The sequence below is a fragment of the Acomys minous genome (assembly GCF_964271855.1).
Source record: "Acomys minous genome assembly, chromosome: 5".
Classification (NCBI taxonomy): Eukaryota; Metazoa; Chordata; class Mammalia; order Rodentia; family Muridae; genus Acomys; species Acomys minous.
The window spans coordinates 839346-864074 of record NC_140494.1 but is presented as its reverse complement, the minus strand read 5'-3'; the positions used below and the strand labels follow the sequence as shown (position 1 = coordinate 864074).

The 24729-nt window shown below is 41.3% G+C and overlaps 1 protein-coding gene across 5 annotated transcripts in view; it reads right to left on the bottom strand.

Annotated features, from left to right (window-relative positions):
- The window catches only part of RYR2 (ryanodine receptor 2), a 545494-nt gene that overhangs the window by 44665 nt on the left and 476100 nt on the right, over positions 1-24729 (bottom strand). For all 5 annotated transcript variants that reach the window (XM_084782769.1, XM_084782771.1, XM_084782772.1 and 2 more), the window contains 8 exons: positions 23458-23557; positions 22086-22165; positions 20305-20381; positions 18747-18820; positions 7988-8068; positions 6570-6658; positions 4597-4725; positions 473-577 (listed from right to left, as the gene is read on the bottom strand). In XM_084782769.1, coding sequence (XP_084638895.1) covers positions 473-577; positions 4597-4725; positions 6570-6658; positions 7988-8068; positions 18747-18820; positions 20305-20381; positions 22086-22165; positions 23458-23557 — 735 coding nt within the window. The remainder of the gene's footprint in view (positions 1-472; positions 578-4596; positions 4726-6569; positions 6659-7987; positions 8069-18746; positions 18821-20304; positions 20382-22085; positions 22166-23457; positions 23558-24729) is intronic.

The window sequence follows — 24729 nt, the reverse complement described above, 5'->3', positions numbered from 1 at the left end:
AGTCTCCACCAGGGGCATACACTGTTTTTATTAAAATACTTGACATGTGGGACAGAGAAATGGCTCTGTGGTTAAGAACACTTCCTGCTCTTGCCCAGAAACTAAGTTTAGCTCACAGCACCCACATCAGGTGTCTCATTACCATCTAAAACTCTAGCTGCACAGGAGCCAATGCTCTCTTTTGGACTTTATGGGCACCTGCAATCACGTGTACATACCTAATGCACGCACTATCTTAAAAATCATCTACCGTAATTAGCTTCATGATACTTCATTTGTGATTTCATTAAATTAAAGTGATTTTATTAAAAAAATAAAAGAAATTAAAAAAATAAAATAAAATATTTGACATAGAGTAAAAGACCCATAGGGGAGTGATGTAAAAAGATAATATCAAAACATAAGAAAGCAAGTGTGGTTCTGGTGGTGATGGTCTGTGCTGTACCCACTCAGTTAAAGGCCACTGACTTACCTGAGACAACTTCATCTGCATGTGGGCAAACACATGAAGGAAGCCCACAACAGCATCCCACAGCCTGCTGTGCGCCAAGCTCTGCTGGTTTCCGGTACAAGGACCCTGTGGCAGGAATGGAGGGACAATGATCATTTTAGATCACTTATTTGTCCAAATAAGCTTTAGGGAAAGAAGAAATTTAACTCGCGGCTTGAGTATCTTATTGCCAACTCCTTACCTAAGAAGAGCGAGACACAAAATGGCAGAGACATGGTTGGGATAAAGTGCCCTTGACTGTTAGTGTCCTACCTGGGATTGTCTAGTTAAGTGCCTCTAAAAATGTCTTAGGGACTTTGATAGTTTGTTTCTGAATGAACATTAAAACACTGGAGACACTGATTATTTCTGCTGCTTATAGGAAAAATGGAGGGTACTGATGGTTTAGTTGTTGAGTCAAATCAATAGTTGCTACTGTGTGTAAAAAGAATTTTTAAAGCACACGCCTATGATGCCTGCAGCAGGAGGAGCTTAATGTCATCTCTGGCCATTTAGTAGCTAGAGACTAGCCTGGTCTACATGAGGCCCCCTTTCAAAACAACAACAACATATATATATATATATATATATATATATATATATATATATATATATATATAAAAGAATACGCTTAGTAGAAAACTTGTTTCTTATTCCTAAGTAGTAACATGGATACAATGCTCACAGAGGAAAGAACTCCCCTTTGATGCTTTAATTGTACAACTATTTAGCAAACAGTATAACCAATGACAATTTTTAAATTAACACTTGATCATTAATTTTATAAATCTTGGATCCAAAGGAACTGAATCTGTCTTTAAAAATGTTTTTGTTTTTGTTTTTGTTTATTTTTAAGCTATTGGCTGAAAGAGCTCTAGCTCTGGGCTCCTTCATAACCAAAACCAAGCCACATCATTACAACATGACCTCAACCATCAAAGACAAACAACCTCTTATTAGGAGCCTTACTATTCAGCAGTCATCTATTACATGTACATGTACACAAGAAGTAGTTCCTTAAAAATATATTATATTTTAGATGCATTATTTAAAGTATGATTACTTCCAGATGCACAGAATAAAAGTTCTCCCACCCTCACCCCTTGGTGGAGCACTGAACCACTTGCAGGCTGGCTGAGCCTGCTTTACAAATGGGTAATATACTACTCACAAGTAATTCTCACAAATATGATTCAATGGTCATTAAAATAAACTCTTGGATTTTAATATGGGGTCAGGGAGATGGTTTGGTGGATGAAAAGCACTTGTGTAAGTTTGATGAGATGAACTCAGTCCCTATGCTCCACATTTAAAAAAAAAAGCCAAATTCAGTGGTGTCCATCTGAAATCCAGGCCTCCTACATCAAGGTGGGAAGCAGAGACAGGAGGATTACAGGGAAGTTTGCAGGCCAGCTAGACTAGAGTACCTTGCACAGAAACAAGAGACAGTGTTTGAACAAGGTAGAAGGCTATGCTAAGGCCTCTGTAGGGTTTCATGGCTGCTGAAGTGCAGCTGCAATACATTAATGCATGGTGCAGGTATCAGACAGCAGGTCACCGCAACTTCACCTTTGTTTAGTGACAATTTCCTTCAGGAGATATTTAAGGTTTTAATTCAAAGAAAGAGTTTTGCATCACATAGGGTTAACCTACTTGTATGAGCAACCCTGATAAGACAACAGTTGCAAGCTTAAGGCTGAACACCCACTGTTCCCATACCAAATAAATAAATACTGGAGGGAGGCTTTTTTTTTTTTTTTTAACTAAAACTGAGCTTAAAATCAAAATAGGGTCATTCATGGTAAGATTCCAGGTTACCAAGACAAAAGCCAAACCAGGAAAGAAAAGGACTTTAATGCCTATATCTGGTCCAGTTGGGAAGACAATGAAAGTGCCTCCTTGTACCACAAGGAAACCAACAGAGGCCACAAATCTGGGTGGAGGAGGCGATGCAGCAAAGACGGATGCACCAAACGAGGACCATGCACTGTGAGGACCTGGACCCTCAGCAGCACAGTCTCCTTATGGTCCCATAATATGGGGAGTAGGGATTATTTCTGACACGGACTCTGGGCCCCACATGTGGATCACTTCCCCCTGGCGGGGGTGATGTGGGGTGCTTTCCAGGCCACAGAGGAAGAGAATACAGGCAATGCATATGATACTCAATAGGCTGAGGTCAGATGTTAAGGGAGGAGCGCGAGGGTATATGAAGGAGAAAGGGTAAAATCAGGAGGTGACGAGCGAGGGAGGGGGCTACAATCGGGACATAAAGCGAATTAATTTTTTTTAATTTTTAAAAAATTATAAAAGATAAAGAGCCTCCTTAACACAATTCTGACACAAAAATCAAATATAAGTCTGATCAGTCATCCTGATGTTGACCAGTCAACTACTGTTTGTAGATTGTTTTGCCTCCCTGGCCCTGCAGACAGGGAGAGCAACTCTGAGTAGCCAGCCTGCCATCTTCAGCTTCTGCAGCTCTTTCTGCCAGCTTATTGATGAACCTTTCTATTTTAGGAAATGAGAAATAATGGTAATTAAGATGGAAAATGACATTATGCAATGTCACCTATATACACCCTTTAAAGCTGAAAGGAAAGCAGTGTACATGCTAGAACCTGCTCACCCCTAGGCTGTTGGCTTGTGGGGGCTGGTAGCCAATCGGAACACAGGTTCTTAAATGCTATGATTTAATTGTTTCTATGCCAACTTCAGCCTCACTGTCACTGGGACACTATAAAATGTGTGTTGATGACCCAGCTTCTCTTTTCTTTCTGTTCCCTTGTATTTCCTGAGTGCCCAACAGTTACTCCAGGCCCTAGAAATACAATCTGCCCAAACCACTCCTGTAGAGTCATATCTCGGTCTCTTTAACCACCAGTCTCACTGTGTATAAGTGTATGCCTCCACCTCATATTTTAGTGCAGATATTGATAAAGAGAATGCAAAGAATGATTAGAGGGGCTGGGGAGATAGATAAGAGGCTAAGAATGCTTGCTGCTATTCCAGAGGGCCCAGGTTCAATTCCCAGCACCCACATGGTAGCTCACAATTCCTTGTAACTCCAGCTCCAGGGAATCTGACATCCTTTTCTGGCTTCCTTGGGCACCTCCCCAGGCATAAAAAAAATAAATACAGAAATTAAAAAAATATGTATGTATGTATATATGTATATGTATGTATATATATATGTATATATATATATGTATACACACACACACACACACACAAATAAAAATATATTTTTAAAAGTCAATAGGAATATGGAGTATATTTTAGGTACAATACATTTTCTATGGAATTCAATGGTAATTGGTTAAGTTCTCTCTCTCTCTCTCTCTCTCTCTCTCTCTCTCTCTCTCTCTCTCTCACTTATCTGTCTTTCCATCTATAACTACTGGGGTTTGAACCTTGAGCTTCATACATACTAGGCATATGTTTTGCCTTTGAGCTATATTTTCTTCCCTTTTTGCTTTTTTATTTTGAGGCAGGGCCTCACTAAGTTGCCCAGGTTAGCCCAGAACTCACTCTGCAGCCCAGGCAGGCCTTGAATTTGAGATTTTTCTACCTCATTGTTGGTTTTCAGACCTGGGAGAAGTGGTTGAGGTGCCTATTTAACATATCAAAGCAGACCTGGCCTCTGGGTTCTCCTAGCATCCCTACCTGTTTGCAAGGGAAGGCTGGCACACCCCACCCTCTGCCCTGAACTCTCCTGCCCAGGGGCTGGGCTGCCCCTTGCCCAGAAGCTCTTCCCTATATAATCCATACATTTTGGTCTCTCTGCATTTATCTCCCCTTGCCTATGCACACTCTCTCTTTCTCTCTCTGCCCACCCCACCTCTGATTTCCTGGGCCCCATTCCTTGAGACCAGTGAACCCTCTGCCCAACAGATGCCTCCAAATAAAGCTGCTTTTATATTTTTAATTCAGCTTGAATTCTCTTATTTCATTGGCAGAGAAAACCCACAGCCTGATTAGCTGGAATGACAGGTCTGTGCCACCAGGCCCAATTCAGAAGCGCCTCTTTAAAACAAGTTGATTTTGTTTGTTGGTCTGTTTGTTGTTTTCCTTTCTTTAAATCGAGAACACGCTTGGGTGTTTACCTGGATGTACTCCGTGAGTGTGTTAAACACCTGCTTCGCCACTTGAATGGCTTTGGAGAAGTTGCGCTGGCCCTGCTCATCTATGACGTCTTTCCCAGAGTAGTACCAATAGAAGTCACTAATGGACTCCTGGAAGACAGAGGTGCAAGGGGACCAGCACAGACAGAGAGCTTAGATACATCACCAAAAGGAAACCTGTCATCAGCAGGCTTACCACATGCACAGTGCAGAAAACCCCCCACCACGCCCAGCAACACCTCCATCCAAACAAGCAGAAAACTTAGCTTTGGGAATTATTTTCTGATGACCTTGAAGACAAGTAACAATTCAGGCAGACTGACGTATTTGTCCACTGAGTGAAATGAAACGTTTATAGTGTGAGCCTGGCAGGAAGACAGGCCATGGAACAATGTTTTCAGGGTCACAGACACCAGCCCTCCTTTTTCTCCAGAGGAGCCAGGAGTATTTCAGCAAGGTGATTCCATGGTGGTGCTCCTAGCCTCTGTAGCTAAGGACAGTGGCTGGCCTGCTCATGTCACTGAGAGCTGAAAACCAACTTCTGGGAGACTGATATTCACTGATATAGTCCGCATCAGCTCACACTTTGGCGAGGTCATCACTGACTAAACGGATGAAATAATTTTGTTGAACCTATGAACTACATTTGAGTTTTGTGATATAGTCTTAAAGAACTTACAGATGTGTGTGTGTGTGTGTGTGTGTGTGTGTGTGTATACATATATTAAATGACTTTTGATATTTGCTTCATAATGGACTTTTCTCCCACCAAGGAGAAGAAGGATGGGAAGAAAGAAGGAAGGAAGGAAGGAAGGAAGGAAGGAAGGAAGGAAGGAAGGAAAGAAAGAAGGAGAGACTAAGGGAGAGTGGGAGGGAGGAAGAGAGAAAAAGAGAGGGGAAGAGCAAAAGAAGGGATAAAGATGAAGAGTACAGCAGAGTAGAGGAGGAGAGGAGAGGAGAGAAAACAGATAAAATGGTCATACATTTTTATTTTCAGAGGAAGATAGGCCTGGCTTGGTAATGCTATGTTATAATCCCAGCTATTGGGCCATTTTAATCCCTTTCCCCCTTCCTTCCTACTTCCCATCTTTCCTCTCTTTGGTGGGAGAAAAGTCTGTTATGAAGCCAATATATCAGAAGGCATTACTAAATACATACTTGTAAGTTCTTTAAGACTGTGCTTTTTCCTTAATGCCCAAGGCAAAAATCACAAGTTTAAGGGTTTTCTGGGATATAGCGTAAGTTCAAGGCTTCAGGTTAGAATATTGATAACATAGGGAGAATAATTTGTTTTAAACATTAAGGAAAAATCTGGAAGTTTGAACTTCTTTATTTTCATGCATTTGTTCGTTTAATACTGGGCCTTACTCTCCCTCAGGAAAGTGAGAGAAATAAAACCTTGACGGAGCTGCTGTCGTTGCACAGCTGCACCCCCTTCAGCTCCAGCCTGGTAAACAGGCTAGATGTAATTATAGTGGCTGAAGAATTTTTAAGTAGCAAGGTATTAAGGTAAAATGTAAGTCAGTGAAAATATTAAGACAATCGTAAAACTGAGCTTGGAAGATCAGGGTTGGGTGCACAGTGGCAAAGAGATGAACTCTCTTTCCTACTTTTTAGGAATGTCTCAAATGCTCTCCCCAGACACGTCTCAACTGAAGACTCAGGGACCGTGTGTCAGAGTGCTTCACAAAAGGAATCTAACATACCACTGACCTCAAAATGAGAGGTGGCAAGACAACACTCTCTGTTTTACAGAGATAAAACAATGAGTATTTCAGGGGTCAGGGTCAGAGGTCAAGGTATGGCCCACATCCCCCTAAGAATTGTGGGAAGGCTATAGTCAGGGAAAAAGCCTACACCATATCTAGCCATACATCCACACACAGTCAAACTCATGCAATAGCACGCTTGCAGGTGGCCAGCTGACCCCAGTGGCTGGTCGGCGTGCCACTTACCTGAACTCGGAGGAGGTAGTCCACGGTAGAGATGATGATGTTAACAGTTGTGTTGTTGCCAGTCTGAGTTCTCAGGTAATTTTGAAAATCTACATAAGAGCAAAACTCCTTATGAAGACCCTCTCAGAAGTGCAAAATAAGGTGACCCTACAAGTCAATGACACCCCTAACCGTACATTAGGGTGGCCAAAGGTAGCATTGTGTCTGATCCTGTGAGCATAAAATTGCTAGGATCTCCTGTGAACCACTGGTTAACTAGGGGCAGAGAGCCTGCCTCCCATGTGTAAGACCCCGGGGCTTGATTTCCAACCACATAAGTAAAAACCAAAATGAGTGGTCATCCTCCAAAACAAGCTCCACAGAACGCCAGTGCTCAACTCACGCTAAGGCACTGCTAGCATCAGCTTATCCTCACATTCCAGAGCTGCAGATCTGCAAGTGACTGACAAGGGTTCCATTGTCGAGAACATAAAACAGAATTATTTATTCAGGCATTTTATGTTCTCAAGCACTACACAGAGTATTTGGAAAACATAGACAGGAGTGAGTCCTGCCTTTTTGGACCTGCAATCCGGACAAGAGCTGGGCATGGAAATTAGGAATAGAAATACGCCAAGCAAGCTGGGCGCGGTGGTGCATGCCTTTAATCCCAGCACTCAGGGAGGCAGAGGCTGGCAGATCTCTGGGAGTTTGAAGACAGCCTGGTCTACAAAGTGAGCCCATAATGGCCAAGGCTACATAGAGAAACAATGTCTTGAAAAACCAAACCAAAACTAAACAAAACAAAAAAGGAAAGAAAAAAGACACCAAGCAATGTAAGCAAGTGTATACCCAATGTCAATAAAACTAGTACAAAGAGACAGGCACCCACATTACTGTAAAGATACTATTGTTGCTATTATTAGTAGTAATTATTATTTATTAATTTTCACATCCTTTGTTTTCACTAACATTACAATAATGGGAATAATCAAGCAAAGCCAGGCACATGGTGCACACATGTAATCTCAACACTTGGGTGGAGGAGGTTGAAGGAGGCTGGCGTACATAGCCTGTTTGGGGACAGCCAAGCTGCATAGTGAGACTCTGTCTCACAAACTGGACAGGAGAGAGTGAGGAGAAGTGTAGGGACTCGGGGAAGGGAGTGATTAAGAGTGGAGGAGGGAGAGAGGGGAGAGAGAAGGCAAAGGAGGAGAGAAAGAGGGAGGGTGGGCCGAAAGAGCTATCTAAAGATGCTGAAAGCATCAGTGGCACCTACCAACTGCACGGCACAATGCTCAGTGCCTGCAAAACAATGCTCAAGAGAGCCGCCCCACCAACTCATAAGATGAACCCCAGTTGGAAGCCATGGGATTCTGCTGTCAGAGTTGCAAATGTCACTTCCTTGGTGTCATCAGCCGGGGCTGCAGGTCACCCACCTGAGTTGTGGCCCTCACAGAGCAGCTGTAGGAACCGGAAGAGGTCACAGGTGAACTCGTCATCCTGCAGCACCTTCTCTCCTGTGGGAAGGGCGGAGGATGAACGTGACCGCCCCAGGCGGCCTCCCTCTCGCCCCCACCTCCAGCACTCGCGTATCCAGCTAGTAGCTCTCTGCACCCAGGGCAGAGCCAGTGCCAGCCGCCACACTTCTATCTGAAGCTCCTGGGATCATGCGCTTGGCAGATAGATGTACTTTTTCTTTATCAGAAAAGAACAGGTAGGCCTTAAAACTCAGGTTTCCCTCTTTTGCAGGCAGCAGCATGGGTTGGCAACATTTTACAAATAACCCAAAGGTTGAAACTTCCTTCCCCGCTACCCTGTGTTATGAACAGCCACGGACTCTACATCTTTTATAAACATTACACTCGTTTTGCTCCCAAGGCTTGATCATATGGCTCATGACAAAGCCACTAACATATCCACAAAACAGCACCAAGGGCTTCTTTTAATAAATCACAATTAAAAGGTCTTCATGAATACTGTCAACTGCTGGAGATGGTCAACTCACTTTATTTTTTTCATCAACTTGGTAACTGAAAAAATCAGTACCTCAGGTGTCTCACATAGAGATAAGTCTATTGAGTGGTGTTTTCAGAGGACGGGGAGCATAGTCCATGTGAAACTCCCCAAAAGACTTGGGGGCTCAGCTGGGAGCTGGTCACTAACATAGAAAGGTAAAAAAAGACAAGATGGACAGCCCCTGGGCAGAAGCCACGTTGAATTATAAAAACTACAAATACTTCATGACTCAGGATGAGGACTCAGGAAAGGGCTTGACCCCTTACCTATTTTGCAATTCACAATCACAGTTTCTTTCAAGACACAAAAACACAAGGAAAGAAACAAACACAAAACAGCATCACACAAATGCAAACTGATTGTTAAAGCAAAAATGTGCAACTAGAAAAAATGTCAAAGTTATGAATGCCTTCTTGGGAATGTATATTTATTTAGAAAGCAAAATGACCAAAAAGGAAAAAAAAAAAGCTGTTTCACCAGTGAATGGATGTACTGATGTATTTAAATAAAATAACAACTTCACGGGCTGGAAATAGTTTAGGTTGAGAAAGAACACTATGCAACTAATGCTCATGTGCTTAGCCAGAAAAATGAAGGGTCATGGGGACAAGAGAGCTGATGGACTTACCAGTCCGCAGTCTGTGACTTTCAAAGTGAGAGGCTTCGTATAATGGTAGGGGTAGGAAGCAAAACCATTTTGATAACTAATGTAAACATTAAAAAGTATATATAATCATTGTACTATTCACCCCCAAGATATGATAAAATTGCCAAGTATACCAATCTAATGATGCAGCAAGTTCAAAGATTAAAAGGAACCTCCACACATGGCTGATAAGTCCATTCCTCAAGGCTTAGGTCCATGATAGGAGAACAGTTTAGGCTGATAGACAAGCTAAACTCTCCACTGATGATCCTGGGTATCATTTTTCATGAGCCATATAAATCAGAAGACTCTTCAAAATGATATTAAAATGAAAAAAAAAGCCATGAGTTCATTCAGACATATTGATTCTTTCCCTGTGAGCCCATTGATATATTTTTATTTCAGAAAATGGAAAATAGCATATGTACTTATGTTCAAAATGTCAACAGCAAATATTTAAGCCCTGTGGCAAGTATTCAGAAAAATGAACTCTAAAGTAAAAATATGGAGGTAGTCTACTTGTGTGCCTAGTGTGCAATAAATTATAACCAAACTCATTATTGTTGGCATAATCGTGTTTTCTTGACTATAAGTTGAAATACATACAAGAAACGTCACTTATTTAAGGACACTGCACCCAGCAGAGGGATGGGGAAGAGGGGAGAAGGATGGGAGGGAATGGCTGAAGCCTCTGCTCACTGTCAGTGATGCCAAGTTTGTGCCAGGATGCTTCTGCTTCACGAACTCACTACCTGTCAACTAAAATGCTGCCATTGCCCATGCTGCCAAATGTGGTCTAGTAACGGAGACAGAAGACGGCTTTATGTCTGCACGTGGTGCACAATCAACAAGTCTGTTTTGTGATCTATGCAAAAGAAATCCCTCTGTCAGCAGCAAACTAAGATAAATAAATAAGTAATGTAGTGGGGGAGTTAGATGGAGTTGAAAGTGCTTTTACAGTCTTGGGATAACTGCAAGGGTCACATGAGGGATGATGTGAATATGATGAAAAATATCCCTCTGCTTAAGATGTCCGATATCATCACACAGAGGGACCTGTTTAGATGCTGTTGTTTGTGAGGAGTCTGTTCTATGCATCTCAGTTCTTTCCATCTATAAAACAAGGCTACCAGGTACCCACCAGCAGCTCTTCGTCTGCACTATGCTCATAAACTGTAAAAAGGAAAAATTTTAAAGGTTGCCACGACCATGAGGAACAGTGGTGATGACATAGTAAAGATGGGAGCAACACACCCTTACAAGAGATTACAAGAGATTATTATTTGTCTACATTTAATTGTATGTATAGCTTATGAAAATTTCCCTCATTGAAAGGGCGCTACATATTCACACATTTTACATTTTTACTGTGAAGAAACTACATAGACCTCCTTCATGTAAACTAAGACTAAAACAGTGATTCCACTTTTATGTGACCTAACAAAGATAACACACTCTCATTCTTATAGGTGCTTTGCCTGGGTTATTCAACAAATGAGTATCTGTTAAGTTCAGTAAGACATGTGTGCTAAGGGCTGAGAGATGTGTCTGTGTTGTGTGTAGAAGTAGGGATTATTCAAAATCACCATGACACAGTTTGAGGTTCTTAGCCTCTTTTAGCTTCGTTCAGTTGTTACTAACATTAATGAATAATTAATTGGCAATATTTATAAATAGAGGCATAAATTTAATGACATATGTGAAAATTCTATTTAGTATGCACATAAAAATAACTGAAAAGTGATAGATCCCAAAGAGTAGTGTTCCCATTGTGGTAGGATTCTATCTCATCAACGTATCTAATAACGAGTACCATAACATTGTCTGTATCAAAGGAATTTCCCCACAATCTCTCATTTAAATGAATCTCAGAAATGCCCCCATGGCAATGGAGAAAATTACATTCAAATTGGTTTTCAGAAGACTTAAGTATCTTTTTGTGTGATGTCAAAGCTGAAGAATTAAATACTGAAAATACTATTAAGTAGTAGAAACTTGGGTCTTTTATTGCATGGTTTTAGTTCTAACATCACCTTTTAAGCAGCTTATTCATAATGTCTGTAGTTACCTTACAGTTCAGCTAGCAAATAACTCCTTAAAAATGGATTAACAGTTCACATTTTTAGTGACCATGAGTTTATGCTAGAAATATGATTCCATTTGATGCTTATAATAATATAAATTAGGTAGGTATAATCTTTCTGTACTTCAAGAGAACACTTGGAATGTAGGGAACTTGACTACCTCCATATAGCCATTAGCTGGTAAAAGATCTGGGCCCAGTGGTTGTCAATAAGCATCCACAGGTCTCTTCTAGGCCAGAAGCCCTTTCAGATGAACAGTGTCTCAACCTGAATAGCCCACAGTCTAGTGGAAGAGGCAGGGAAGAGTGTATTTCCAGATTACATGGTCTTCCTGAATCTAGTGCATCAGCCCAACTAGACTTTGTAAAGTTAATATCAGTAACAATTAAAATCTTTGACTGGCAACCATCATGTATACTGTATGTTCTTCATATTATGAACTTATCCCAAGGAAACTGTCTTCAATTTGTGGCTTTGGGGGAATGAGATGGTTTGTATTGACTGTCAATCAGGCAGTCTGAAATCACCTAGAAGATGGACGCTGGGCATGCTTGTGGGGGATTATCTTGATTACATGGGAATACCTGTCTTGACTGTGCACAGTTCCTGAGTAACAGATCCTAGACTGTATACATAAAACAAGAGATTGAACTATGCACAACACCCATTGTGCTGTCTCTTGACCATGGATGGCTTTAAAGTAACCAGAAATTCAAGCTCCTGCTGCCTTGACTTCCCATCATGATGGACTATGCCATTGAACTGTGAACCAAAAGTGAGCCCTTTCTTCCTTAAGTTGCCCCTGTTAGGATATTTGATCACAGCAAAAGGAAAATAAACCAATACAAGGAGTCTCTTGCATTTTTTTTATCCTACTTTGCTATGGGGAAGAACAAACTCCTCCTTCTCCTTTTGTGTCTGGGCAACCAAGTTGGCTGAAACTCATAAAGGAGCTTTGAAATTTACAAAGCACAGAAGGAGTGTGCTGGTTGATTTATGTCAACTTGACACAGTTAGAGTTATTTTTAGAAAAGGGGGACTCAGTTGAAAAAAAGCTATCCCCACAAGACTGGCCTATGGCAAGCCTGTGGTATGTTTTCTTGATTGATGATTGATTATGGGTAGGCACAGTGGACTGTGGGAAGTACTACCCGTGAGCAGATGGTGACGGGTGCATAAGAAAGAAGGTTGAGCAAGTAGTCGGGCAACAAGCCAGCAAACAGCACTCCTCCATGGCCTCTGTTTCAGTTTCTACCTAGGTTCCTGCCATCACTCCCTGTTCTGACTTTCCTCAGTGATAGAGTGTGGATTGTAAACACTTTCTTCCCCGAGCTGTTTTGGTCATGGTGTTCAATTACAACAAGAGAAACCTACAACAAGGAGCCAATGTAAAGCTTCAAAGTGATGAAGCCATAGGCCACACAGCTTAAGCTCTAAAACCAGTGTATTTTAGTAGGATGTCATCTATAACAACGTATAAATTCCATCCACCCATGCTCTAAAACTGAGTTAGTGAGAGACTGTGTGCACAAGAAGTTCCTATTTCAGAGGCCAGGACAATAAAAAAGACAGCAGGCTATCTGAGCATTTAGCTACTCAAGTGGACTGAAATAGCTGCAGGCAATTTCCAAAGTCATCTCTGGGAGATTACTTCTCTTACACCCAGAACTCTGACATTTCGGTGGCCACTTTTTTCCCCTGAAATTCTTACTGTACTTCATTATTTTTATTCATCAGCATGCTAGCTCACTTCCCTCCCTTTAGACAGTGATCACCTTCATCCACAATGTTGCTTTAAAATCCAAAAGCACCAACCCAGTGAAAACAGTCTCTAGATAAACAGTTCTGTTCCTTTAATGATGAAAAGTCTGCCCTGAGGATGTTACTACATTCTGTCACTGGACATACCTCAGGGCTCTCTAACAGACAGGAAAGAATAAATGACAGCCACTATCTCTGGAGGAGCCATGGCCCACTTATTATAGAGAAATCTGTGTCTTTAATGTCAGGGCAGCCCTCTAGATACATTCTTCTACAGGTGATGTTAGGCCCTTCATGCCAGGTGGGTCTTCTAACCCTGCACACAATGTCACTTATTTAAGGGTCTGCTATGATGCTAGGAAGAAACAAAAATGTCTTGGCAGGGTAGAGAAGATCTTCCGTGGTTTCCCATTTTTTTTTCCTGAAACCTACCTACTTGATGTTTCTACCAATGTATTTAAAATACTTTTATTTATGATGTCCTTTGTCTGTTAACTATTAAAAAAAAGCTTCATGAAACTGTTACCAACACTGGAGTATGGTACTTGGAGTGACCTAAATCTGTGATCCCAGATCACATTCTCTCAAGGTTGGCTCAAGAATTGGCTCTCTCCTATTCTTTTTGAGGTATACCTTAGGTTTTTAAAAATTCTGACATCATTAACTCTCTTTCTACTGCTTACACTAATCAAGTGATCGCTTCAATCTGACTAGATCATTCACAAGCTTCAGAAACTAAACTCTTGTGTGTTGTTCCTCTACAAGGAGTCCCTGGCTTTGCAGACTCCCACTTCAGGTTAGATTTTACCCCTGTTGTGACGAGTGATGAGCCCAGCTGGAGGGGTTTCCAGTAAGTCCACTCATACCAAAAGACTGCTCTGAAGATGTATGATTGTAAATATCCATATAACATGGAATTCTCAAAAGCTTCCCCTCCAGTGCCTGTGACACCGGCCAGCACTTCTCAGACGCTCAGATTCCAATAGGTGCCTCAAGATTTAAAAGAAAACTTACTTGGTTCTATGAACCAAGGTCAAAGTCTTTCCCAAAGACAAGGGGCAGAATAAAGTATATAGGGCATCAAGATTCATGTGTGGATGGAATCTGAAAAGAAAGAGAACTAGTACATGGTGAAACAATAAGACAAATTTTATATAAGAGTCAAGGTAGCCACTCTTCCATTTAATTAATTAAAAGTTAATCTTTGTTGCTTTAACCTCATATGAATTTCGCAGTTTCAATAAATATTAAAACTTCAGGGTAAAATAAATTTTAATTAGAGCTGAGATTGGAGAGGTTTGTTTGCAATTTAATGTTTGTGGGGGAATTTAGTTTTAATCAAACAAACTCTATAGTATCAGATCAACTTCAAAGTTTTATTTTGCCTATGACATCCACATGACAATCAAAAGCACAGTTTCATCTGCTAATCTCCAGAAGAGTTTTTCAAAGAATCAAACCTACACTTTCAAGTTTCTGATAATGAGGTCAAATGCTTCTGATAAAGAACAATCTACAATTCCAAAGATGGAATAAAAATATTCACATAGGCATTGCCTATTTATTCATCTATTTGTTTGTTTGTTTGTTTCTAAGACAGGGTCTCACTGTATAGCCCCAGCTGTCCTGGAACTCAGGATGTAGAACAGTGTAGCCTTGAACTCACAGACGTATGCTTGCCTCTGCCTCCCAAGAGCCAGGATTAAAGGCGTGCACCACTATGCCAAGCTGGCATAATGTGATTTGTAAAGAATATAAAAAATACAGAGAGGCAGAAAGAGCAATACTGAGTACATCACACAGCCACCAAATACAGCTGCTGAAGGCTTTCTGCTTTTTCTCTGGGTTTTAGTTTGGATGTTCTTTTTTCATTTGTTTGTTTGGGGGTTTCGCTTTGTTTTGTTTTGTTTGATAGATTGATTTTAATTGGGGAGTAGATGCTGTTGTCAGAATCAGAGACATATGGTAGAGAACAGGAGCAGCAGAGGAGATGGGAGCAAACTAACATGGCTATAACTACAGTAAAAACAAAAACAAAACCAAGAATATACATCATTAGTCCAGAATGTTGATACACAACCCTGAAACTAACCCCTGGTTCCTAATGGCATTTTCCTTATCTGACTAGGTATAGAAAAAGAAAGATTTTGAAGCTTTGCACAAGAAGTGCAAAAATTGGCTCCGCTCACAGAGTTCAGCAGCTCACCAGAATGAAGCAGTCATATTTCCACCTTGGCCTTGCAGCACAGCTGTGTGGTGTCCACTAAGTCAGGCCACCTTCCTGACGCCTCTGCCTCCTCACCCATAAGAACCGGCCCACAGCTTCTCTGACTGACGGAGCTGTGGGCACCAGACCCTCCATTCGTGTGAGTTGGTGAATTCTGATCATATTATCTCCACACCAGGAACAGGCACTATTCTGTGAAAATTGTTATCAGGCTGAGAAGATGTGAGCTGGTCATCGCTTCTCTAGTGCTCAGCCTGTGTGGTGTAAGCCTTGAATGGAGAGTGGAGATTTTTCAAAAGGATGACAAATTTTCCTTCCCTGAAGAGGTATGAGCTTTTCTTCACTTTTATATAAGTTTAAAGAAACTAGTGGGCTGAGCACAGCAATGATGGACACACACACACAGTGAGTCACTACAAGAACTCTTAAAGCAGAGTTGGAGGTGGGGTAGTTCTTCCAGGGATCTGGGGTCAGTGGAATGTTCCAGTATGTCTTTTTGTTCAAAAGGCCTTGTTGACATACTAGGCACCACTAAAAAAAATTAATAATAATAAAAAATCACCTCACCCCCCTTTTCTTCCATTGCTCCTGAGCTTTTCCCTTCAGGGGTCACAAACACTGTCTCTTTGAAGAGTAAAATGGTGGCATGACACTGCTTTGAGTTGTTCTTAAAATTTAGTCCCAAGGACAAAAATTAGCTTTTATGCCAAAGGACTTTTTAAATCCATGAAATTTTCAAAGGAAGAGAAAAAGACTCTGTAGACTATGGGAAGGCCAGTGACAGAGGACACTTGGCTGGTCCTAAGCTACTACTCCATAATGTATCACAGATTGCCATGCACTTGGTACAGTCATAAAGCCACAACATGTTCATGATGGACACGCCACAGGAGGATGGGCACACACATCCTAGGGCTCCTTCATTCACACAGCAGTTGCAAACACTGGGCCCTGAGGGCCATTGTGTAAATGGAAGATAGACTAGGGAACAAATTAAAACAATGTTATTTAAATCATGTGGCTCCTTCATATCTTGTATATGAATAATTGTCCAACTAAGTAAGACAAAAAGAAAGGAAGACAGCTGGGTTTATAAATGTTAAACAAAGCAACAGGATGCAGGATAGACATTAAGTAATCTAGTCACCGAAACGGACAATATGAAGGGAAAAAAATGGACAACACATTCACTACCAAGTAAGTACACACAGGTAACCCCAGAAAAAAAGCAAGTAAACAGACAGCAGCCTGGTTTGAATAGTTACCACGCTCATGAGTGATGACTGAGGAAAGGAAGGTGGTACATGACAGTGTTGAAAGAAAAGGAAATGGAAAGAGAAAGAGGGGTTTTTCGTTTACTACTTGTAAGGAAATAGAATAGAAAAGAGGTTCATTAATCGGGATAATCTGTGTGTGATATGGAAAATAACTCAGAGACAAAGCAAACCTCTAAATGAGGCATGTACATAACAGCCGCACCCAAGTGGCCACTATCATGGCCTTTCTGCTTGGGAACTAAAACCCTGTTCATCTAATCCACAGGAGGAAGCCCCTGTGTGTCAAGTCCACATCTGGCTAACCCAGGGGGAAGCTCCCTGTGGTCTGTCTTTCTTTTGTTGGAAATGATTGATTTTTGTCTTTTCCCACTTCCCGTTCTGTATGTGGATGGTGAATGCAGTGTGTGTGTGTGTGTGTGTGTGTGTGTGTGTGTGTGTATGTGTGTGTGTGTGCGCGCGCACGCGTGCGTGCGCGTGCGCATTCGGTCTTGTGTATGCAGAGGTTTGAGGTTGATGTTGGCAATCATCTTCAATACCGAGCCCATTTTATTCACTGACACAAGCCCTATGAGTCAAACCAGTGATCACCTATAGGGCTTGCTATAGGGCTTGTCTTGTTAGCCAGATTGTTCCAGGGAGCCCCTGTCTTGCCCTTTAAGGCTAGGCTTACAGGTGTACCACTATGCTCACCCAGCATGTATGTGGGTTCTGGGTATCAAGCCCTGGTTCTCACACTTGTGAGGTAAGCGCTTTAGCCAATGAGCCATCTCCAGGGTCCCTGAGATGGAGATAAACAGACAGACAATAAGATTGAAAAACTAGATTTTGTTCAGGGGCTGAAACCAATAAGTTCAGGAGAAACTAAATTAATTTAAAATCCAAACCCAGGGAGTGAAATTTGGACAGAAAATTCATTTACTTATTGGCATTATACAGCACCCAGGATTCTGAGATGATAGAGGCTGGGAGGGAATTGCCCTGAGGTTTATACTATCTCTTTTTTTCCCATGTAGCCCTGGGGCAAGACATCATCAGAAGGTTTAAAATGGTGCTGGTGATCTTCTTGAAAGGAGGGAACTACATTAAAGGACCAGAATGCTTGAAGGTGATGGCTGGACCTACCTATGAAAATGTAACAGATTAAATAATACAGAAGCCACATGGGCTTTTAGAGGTCACAATTTGTCTCAGAGACAAAAGCTGAGGTATATTAGAAAAGAAGTGGCTCTTTTTCCTATTGCTGAGAACAAAAATACAGAGACATAAAAGGGTTAGCTCATTCAACAATATTTCAGAATGGCTAGGGGAAAGCTACAAAGACAGATGGCACAACATTTATTTTTTGAAATAGAACTAATCCAAGAAAGGATGCAATGTTCCAAAACTAATCTGCTGCCACTGTGCCAAGTCTGGGTCAGAACAAGCAAACAGAAGCAGAAAAGCAGGCAAGGTCCCACAGACACTAAAATGGCTTAAACATCAGACATAAAATAATAAAATAATTCAATTGAAACAAAAAATTGAAGATGATTGTTCTTAATAAATATTCTTAAAATAAATGGGGTATACCACTGGTGACTCCTGCCTTCAGGGCATTACATGGAAATCTTTCTATTGATAGAAACATCCTATGGTGGCATGAATTCTGGGGCATGTCTGAATAAAGCAAACACAATTATTCAAATATAAAAACAATTCTGATTTTAAAAAATCAAACAAGATCTGGACTTGAAGGGATGAGAGAAGGATAAATGTGCCAGGTATGGGGGGAGGAGAGTGGAGGGAGGGGAGAGATTGAAGATGAATGGGTGATTGTCCTAAAGAGGAAGAAAATGAGCCTAGAGCTTGCTAAAATGGCCAAAGAAATTGAAATGTTATTCCTTCTTGCAGGCACTTTGATTTTGCTGACAGTTCTCCAATATGGGTTGTTATCTCTTCTTAGTCTTTTATCTCTTTGTGACTATCCAACTAGGAGAAAGGGCATCAACAGTAGTGTCAGGATTAGTGTGAAATATAGGTCTTAGACACATGGCCCATGTGAACTTTGAAGTGAGCTCTTCAGCATGCTATTGGAAAGCTTGTTATTTGAAAACATCCCTGGCTTTCCCTGCTTGAAAATGTAGTTGCAAATGAACACACAGGAGGGAGCAGAGGCTGGGACCCTCCCATTGGAGTGATCAATACCTGATCCTTCCTCAGTCACCATGCCAAGTCCTTCTGCTTTGTTTTGCCTCTCAAAGGCATTCAGGTCGAGGACACTAAAACAAAAAGGAAGAAGACATTTGGACAACTAGGTCACTTTCTTTGTCCAGGAGGGCAAATGCCTCCATGGCAGAAGACCTTCAAATGTGTGCTACGTGGTAACCTATGCTGAATACAATCCACTGTGTTCCATCCTCTTTTTCCTAGAGTTAGACCACCCAGCCTCTTTCCAGGGCCCACAATGGATCATCTATGTGAAAACCATGTACAAGGCTCATAGATTTCAGCTAAGAGAGAACATTATTGCTGACAAATGTGCAGAAATGCAATGGCTGTGTTTTTGCAATTGGAACTGCTTGCATTAAACCTGTATCAGGCATGTCAATAAAATGTTCTCTGAATTTCTAAATAATGTAAAAGGTAGAAAATGACTATTGCAGTGAGGTGATTAAAGATTAATAAGAAAAAAGGAAAAATACTCCAACAGAAACTGGCCCTCAAAGTTCACAAATAATACTCGGTAGAATAATCTGTTTTCTCTTGCCTTAAAACAAACTAAAACATTTTTAAATATTTTATTAATTTATTCATATTATATCTAAATTGTTAGCCTATCCCTTGTATCCTCCCATTCTTCCCTCCCTCCCATTTTCCCCTTACTCCCTTCCCCTATGACTGTGACTGAGGGGGACCTCCTTCCCCTGTATATGCTCATAGGGTATCAAGTCTCTTCTTGGAAGCCTGCTATCCTTCCTCTGAGTGCCACCAGGCCTCCACATCAAGGGGACGTGGTCAAAAATGAGGCACCAGAGTTTGCATGAAAGTCAGACCCCACTCTCCACTCAACTGTGGAGAATGTCCTGTCCATCGGCTAGATCTGGGGAGGGGTTTGAATTTTACTGCCTATATTGTTCTTGGCTGGTGCCATAGTTTGAGCAGGAAGGACCCCTGGACCCAGATCCATGCATCATAATGTTCTTCTTGTAGGTTTCTAGGATCCTCTGGATCCTTCTATTTCCCGATTCTCCCATGCTTCTCTCACCTAAAGTCCCAATAGGATGTCCTCCCCTCTGACCCACTTTCCTGGTACGTGAAGACTATCATGGGACATGCCCCTTGGGCTAGTGTCTCGATATAAGTGAATATATACCATTTGACTCTTTTTGCTTCTGGGTGAACTCACTCATTATGATAATTTCTAGTTCAATCCATTTGTCCACAAATTTCGGGAATTCCTTGTTTTTAATAGCTGAGTAGTATTCCATAGTGTAAATGTATTATTTTCAAGTATGGAAGATGTAATTCATTCTTAAAGCTCACTATTTAAGCCCATAGATCCTGAAAACACCTAGTAAAGTGGTACTTAAAACATTACTAACACTCTAAAAACCAGAGGGTCCACAAGACACTACCTGCCAGTCTCTTAAAGTCTTTGTTCATGAACAATTCTGGTCTATCAAATATCTGTCCTCCACGCCAAATGAATACCTTGAATTACAGCCACTGGGTAAGCCAGGACCGAGCAGCCACACATCCTCACCTGCAGGACTGCATGAGGCCCGCCAAGCTCTGGAAGAAGCCCACATCCTTCTTCTCCTTCAGGTAATCCAGCATCTTCTACAGAAACAGAGAAGCCACATGGCTGCTGAGCACAAATGTGTTGTTAGATTTTTAAGTAAAAAAATATGCAGAGAATCATAACTGGTGGAAGTCCTGAGAATATGTGATTTTTGGACACTTGGCCTTCAGTGAGACATCACAGAAGAGGAGACAGAGAGACTGTAAGAGCTATGGGAAAGGGTGGAGCATTGTGGAGAGCCATCTCCTGCCTAATATCTGGTCTTGCACTTTGGCTCCCAGCTGCTGCGATGGCTTACACAAGCTGCGCACAAAATTGGGACAGTCACCATCCCACCATGGAGGATGCTAGGGGCTGGCAATGGTGGCTAGAGGAGGAGGAGGAGTCATTTTCTTCAGTGGTGTAGCCACTGGCAAGTGGCCTGTGTTCCTGTGAGCAATTAAGCCCCAAATAAACTACTGGGCCATCAAAAGAAAAGGATAGAAAAGCAGGAAGGAAACTTGTTGGGAAGTATAAGGGGAACAGAGGAAATGGGAGTGGGACAAGAGAAGGTAATGGTGCTGAATATGGTAAAATGCATATTATACATGTATGCAAATGTCATAATGAAACCCACCATTATGTATAAATAACATGCACTAACAAAGCTTATATAAATAATCAATCAAATTATGCTTTATATTCTCAAACAAAGGGAGGCCTTGCACACAAATATTAGTATAGATGTCTTTCTAATGAAATAATATAACCATTTAGAGTAAAATCTGATGCACACTGGCAGGTATGGATGAAACTGAACAGGAGCAACCATGAACGCCATGTTGGGAGGTCTTTCTCGCCTCTGCTTAAGGATTTCTAGCACACATAAGGCTGTGCATGGATACCATACAGGCAAAAGTTGGTTCCGTAAGCAGCATCAGCAGTGGACAGCTAGAGTAGACTCATGATGGTGTGGTTGAGGCTCAGTTTTTACCATCTCAGTCTTAGGATCTGAAGTACAGCAGAAACCAGTGGCCCATTCCGTGGTTCTTCTACATTCCCAGAGGGATGTTCAAAGTCCATAATCAATATTTTGGCTAATTGTGAACTCAAAACATGCCGAAGCAATCCCTACGTCTGTCTCCTCCAGTGGGTTATCACACAGCATCAGAAACCAGCTATGTCAAACAAGGTTATTACGTCCGAGGGGTCTCCAATAAAAAACATAGATTGGATATTTCAATATTACGATGCTGCAATAGAGTTATACATTCCATAGAATGCATACCCTGAATTTGATAATTTTATTATTTTCCCAGGATTACTATGTGCAGTGAGATGCTCCTACACAAAGCTAGAGGCACCAAAGAATTATGGTTCTGAATCCAAGGAACTGGGAGATGAGAGGGCAAGCCCAGTCTAACCACGTGCTGAGTTGTGGGGCCATAGAACTGGGGTAGTAAACAATGCTATTTCAACACATGGTTTCAATATGTGGCCAATTTATCAAACAAAATCCCATTTCTAGCTCGGAAGCATCTTCATATGTGAGATAACAGAGGATTTAAGGGAGGGTAGTGATTGCTACATAAAAGTCAAAGGGAAGAGAGGGGACAGGAGGGGCCAATGGGAGGGCAAACACTGTCAGATAGCATGAAGTATTTGAATGAAAGTTTGTACTTTGTACAAGGGATGTGTGCTAATAAAGTTTTGAAGGCAAATAGAGAACCATATCATGGGGCTTCCTCAGTGACGTTGGTTACCTGCTGTACCGTGGAGTTCCCACCATTTAATATAGCAATGCCCAGTTTCAGAGTAGCTGCCACCATTGGTCCAGTTTCACCTTAAAAATATAGAAGTAATAAAATTCCTATAATTTCTCTTATGGTATTATCTCATGTTACCACAAAAACAAAAACAAACAACAACAAGGAAAACATGTTTTAAGTCCTCATTACCCTACATAAATCGCTGCTATGGAAAGGGGCTGGTTGATGTGTGCACCAGAAGGCATAAATGCAACCACACCAATCTTCCGCTGCTAACACTTTTACTATGTTCTGTGTAATGTACTGAACAAGGTGTGTGTGTGTATGTGTGTGTATGTGTGTGTGTGTGTGTGTGTGTGTGTATGTGTGTGTGTGTATACACATATATGGAATGAGAAGAAAACTTGGTTCTGAAATACTGAGACTTGAAAGTACTAAGGTTCAAAACTTACTATTTTAAGATAAAATTTAAATGAATACGAGACGCTTAAAGCTCACCTGAAGGAAAATGCCCCATATACGAGGGAGAACATGCACTTGCTTGTTCGTTTCCTGAGATTATGTAACCTCACTCAGTGGTATACATTCTAACGCCACCCATGGACACAAGTTATGAAAAAGGATATAAACGAATTGTTTTACCACTTCTAACTCTGCTGTGTGTTTTTGTCTTTTTGCTGATAGATAAGTACATAAAAATATATCTGATAGTAAAGTGTGAAAGTGTGATGCTCCACACTTCTGTTCCAAGTGCGTATTCTAACTATACAGAAATCCATTGAGTTGTATGGTCTTTGTGACTGGCTAATGTTACTATAAGTTTTGCAACCTGTTTTTGTTTTTGTGTTTGTTTGTTTGTTTGTTTGTTTGTTTTTGAAACAGGGTTTCTCTGGGTATCCCTGGCTGTCCTGGAATTCACTCTGTAGACCAGGCTGGCCTCAAACTCTCAGAGATCCACCTGCCTTTGCCACCTAAGTGCTAGGATTAAAGGAAATGTAAATGTAAAATGTAAAAATGTTTTCACAAAGACATTACTAACATAAAGAAATAGCCTTGCAATGACTAGTTAATGAGGTGGGCAATCTCCTACTAATTTTAAAATTATTCATTATAAAATGTCTAACTATTTCCATCAAAATTCAGCAAATTGTGGCCTGAAGACCAAGTATGGCCTCAATCTGAACATGTAAATAAGGTTTTATTAGAACACGGACTGTGTTTATTACAGTATCTAGGGAATGGCTCATAGGACAGGGGCGTGAACCTCACTCTTGCTGCCTCTGAGTAGCTGCCCTCGTGGGACTTGAATAACCTTCACCTCTCCTGAGCTGAGTGACGCCCCTAGGGGGACAGAGGCCAACCTTACCTTTGCTAGCACTGATGGTCTGAAGAACCATCTCAGCTGCCCCGCGGCCATGCAGTCTGGCTTGCTGGTAGAGAAGTTTCTGTTTTTCCATTTCCTTTTCCTGAACACAAATCCCAACCATTTATGTAGTGGCCGCCAGACATCACAGCAGGTCTCTACAGACCACACTTCTAGTTATCTCTTCATGTACGGGCTCTATGACAACATTATGGACCATTTCAACACCAACAATGTTATCAAACAGATAGGCACATATTCAACTCATGGTTTTGTTTTGATTGTTTTTTTTTTCCCTTGATATTTTTCCCGATATACTTTTGGTATTGGTTTATCAGGATGCATTTTTTTTCTCAATTATAATTGGCTGTTCAGTCCAAAGCCTGTTTCACACTTCGTCTTTGAAACTTGCACGTTCCGATTGATACATCTGTGCATAGAGTTGGTCATGTATTTTTGGCAATCTCCTAGGTCATGGCCATAACTTGATACTGCTCAGCAAATGGCTCGAGTTGCAAGTTACCAGTGAATCACAGAAAAACAAAAGAACAAAAAGAACATTAACTTAGACGTCTTGGAGTTTAAGCAAAATTGAAAGCTGATATGGATTAAAAAAGGTAGGCTTCAACTGAGTCGTGGATTTATGATATAGATCACCCCGATTGCCCCCCCAAAGAATAAGAGAAGCAATGTGCCTTTATATTTTTGTATTCTTAGGAGGTAACAAAAGAGACTACATGGTGCCGCTAGAGCAATGGCTGGTGTTTGTTCTTTTCCACTTAAGCTACCGCTGTGAACATAAAGAAGGAAACCAAAAGGAAAATATAAAGGCACAGCGAGTTCAAGGCTGGTATGATCATTCACTTGAGCAATCCAGTTCGCTGGAGAATTGAGACGGAACTAAGCAGTATAAGTTGCAGAATGCAAGTTGCATAGAGCCCTGTGACAGCGCGTCCATCAAATGGCGTGGTAGAGAAGCTTAGTCAATGGGACATGAAACGCTCAATTAGTATCATGTCCGTTAACACAACGGCCAAAACATACGTGACCTAGGGCAGTAGGCGCCGCAGCAGTAGCCAGGATGACAACTGTGCTGCCGTCAACTTTCCATCCAAAGTACGGAAAATAGACATTGAAAGATGGAAGAGGTTTAAAAAATGAAGGCTTGCTCATTACAGAATATGAGAAATAAAGTGAACTAAAAGGAGAGGGCAGGGGAGAAATGGGCTCAAACAAATGAAAAAAGAAAGAAAGAAAGAAAGAAAGAAAAGAAAC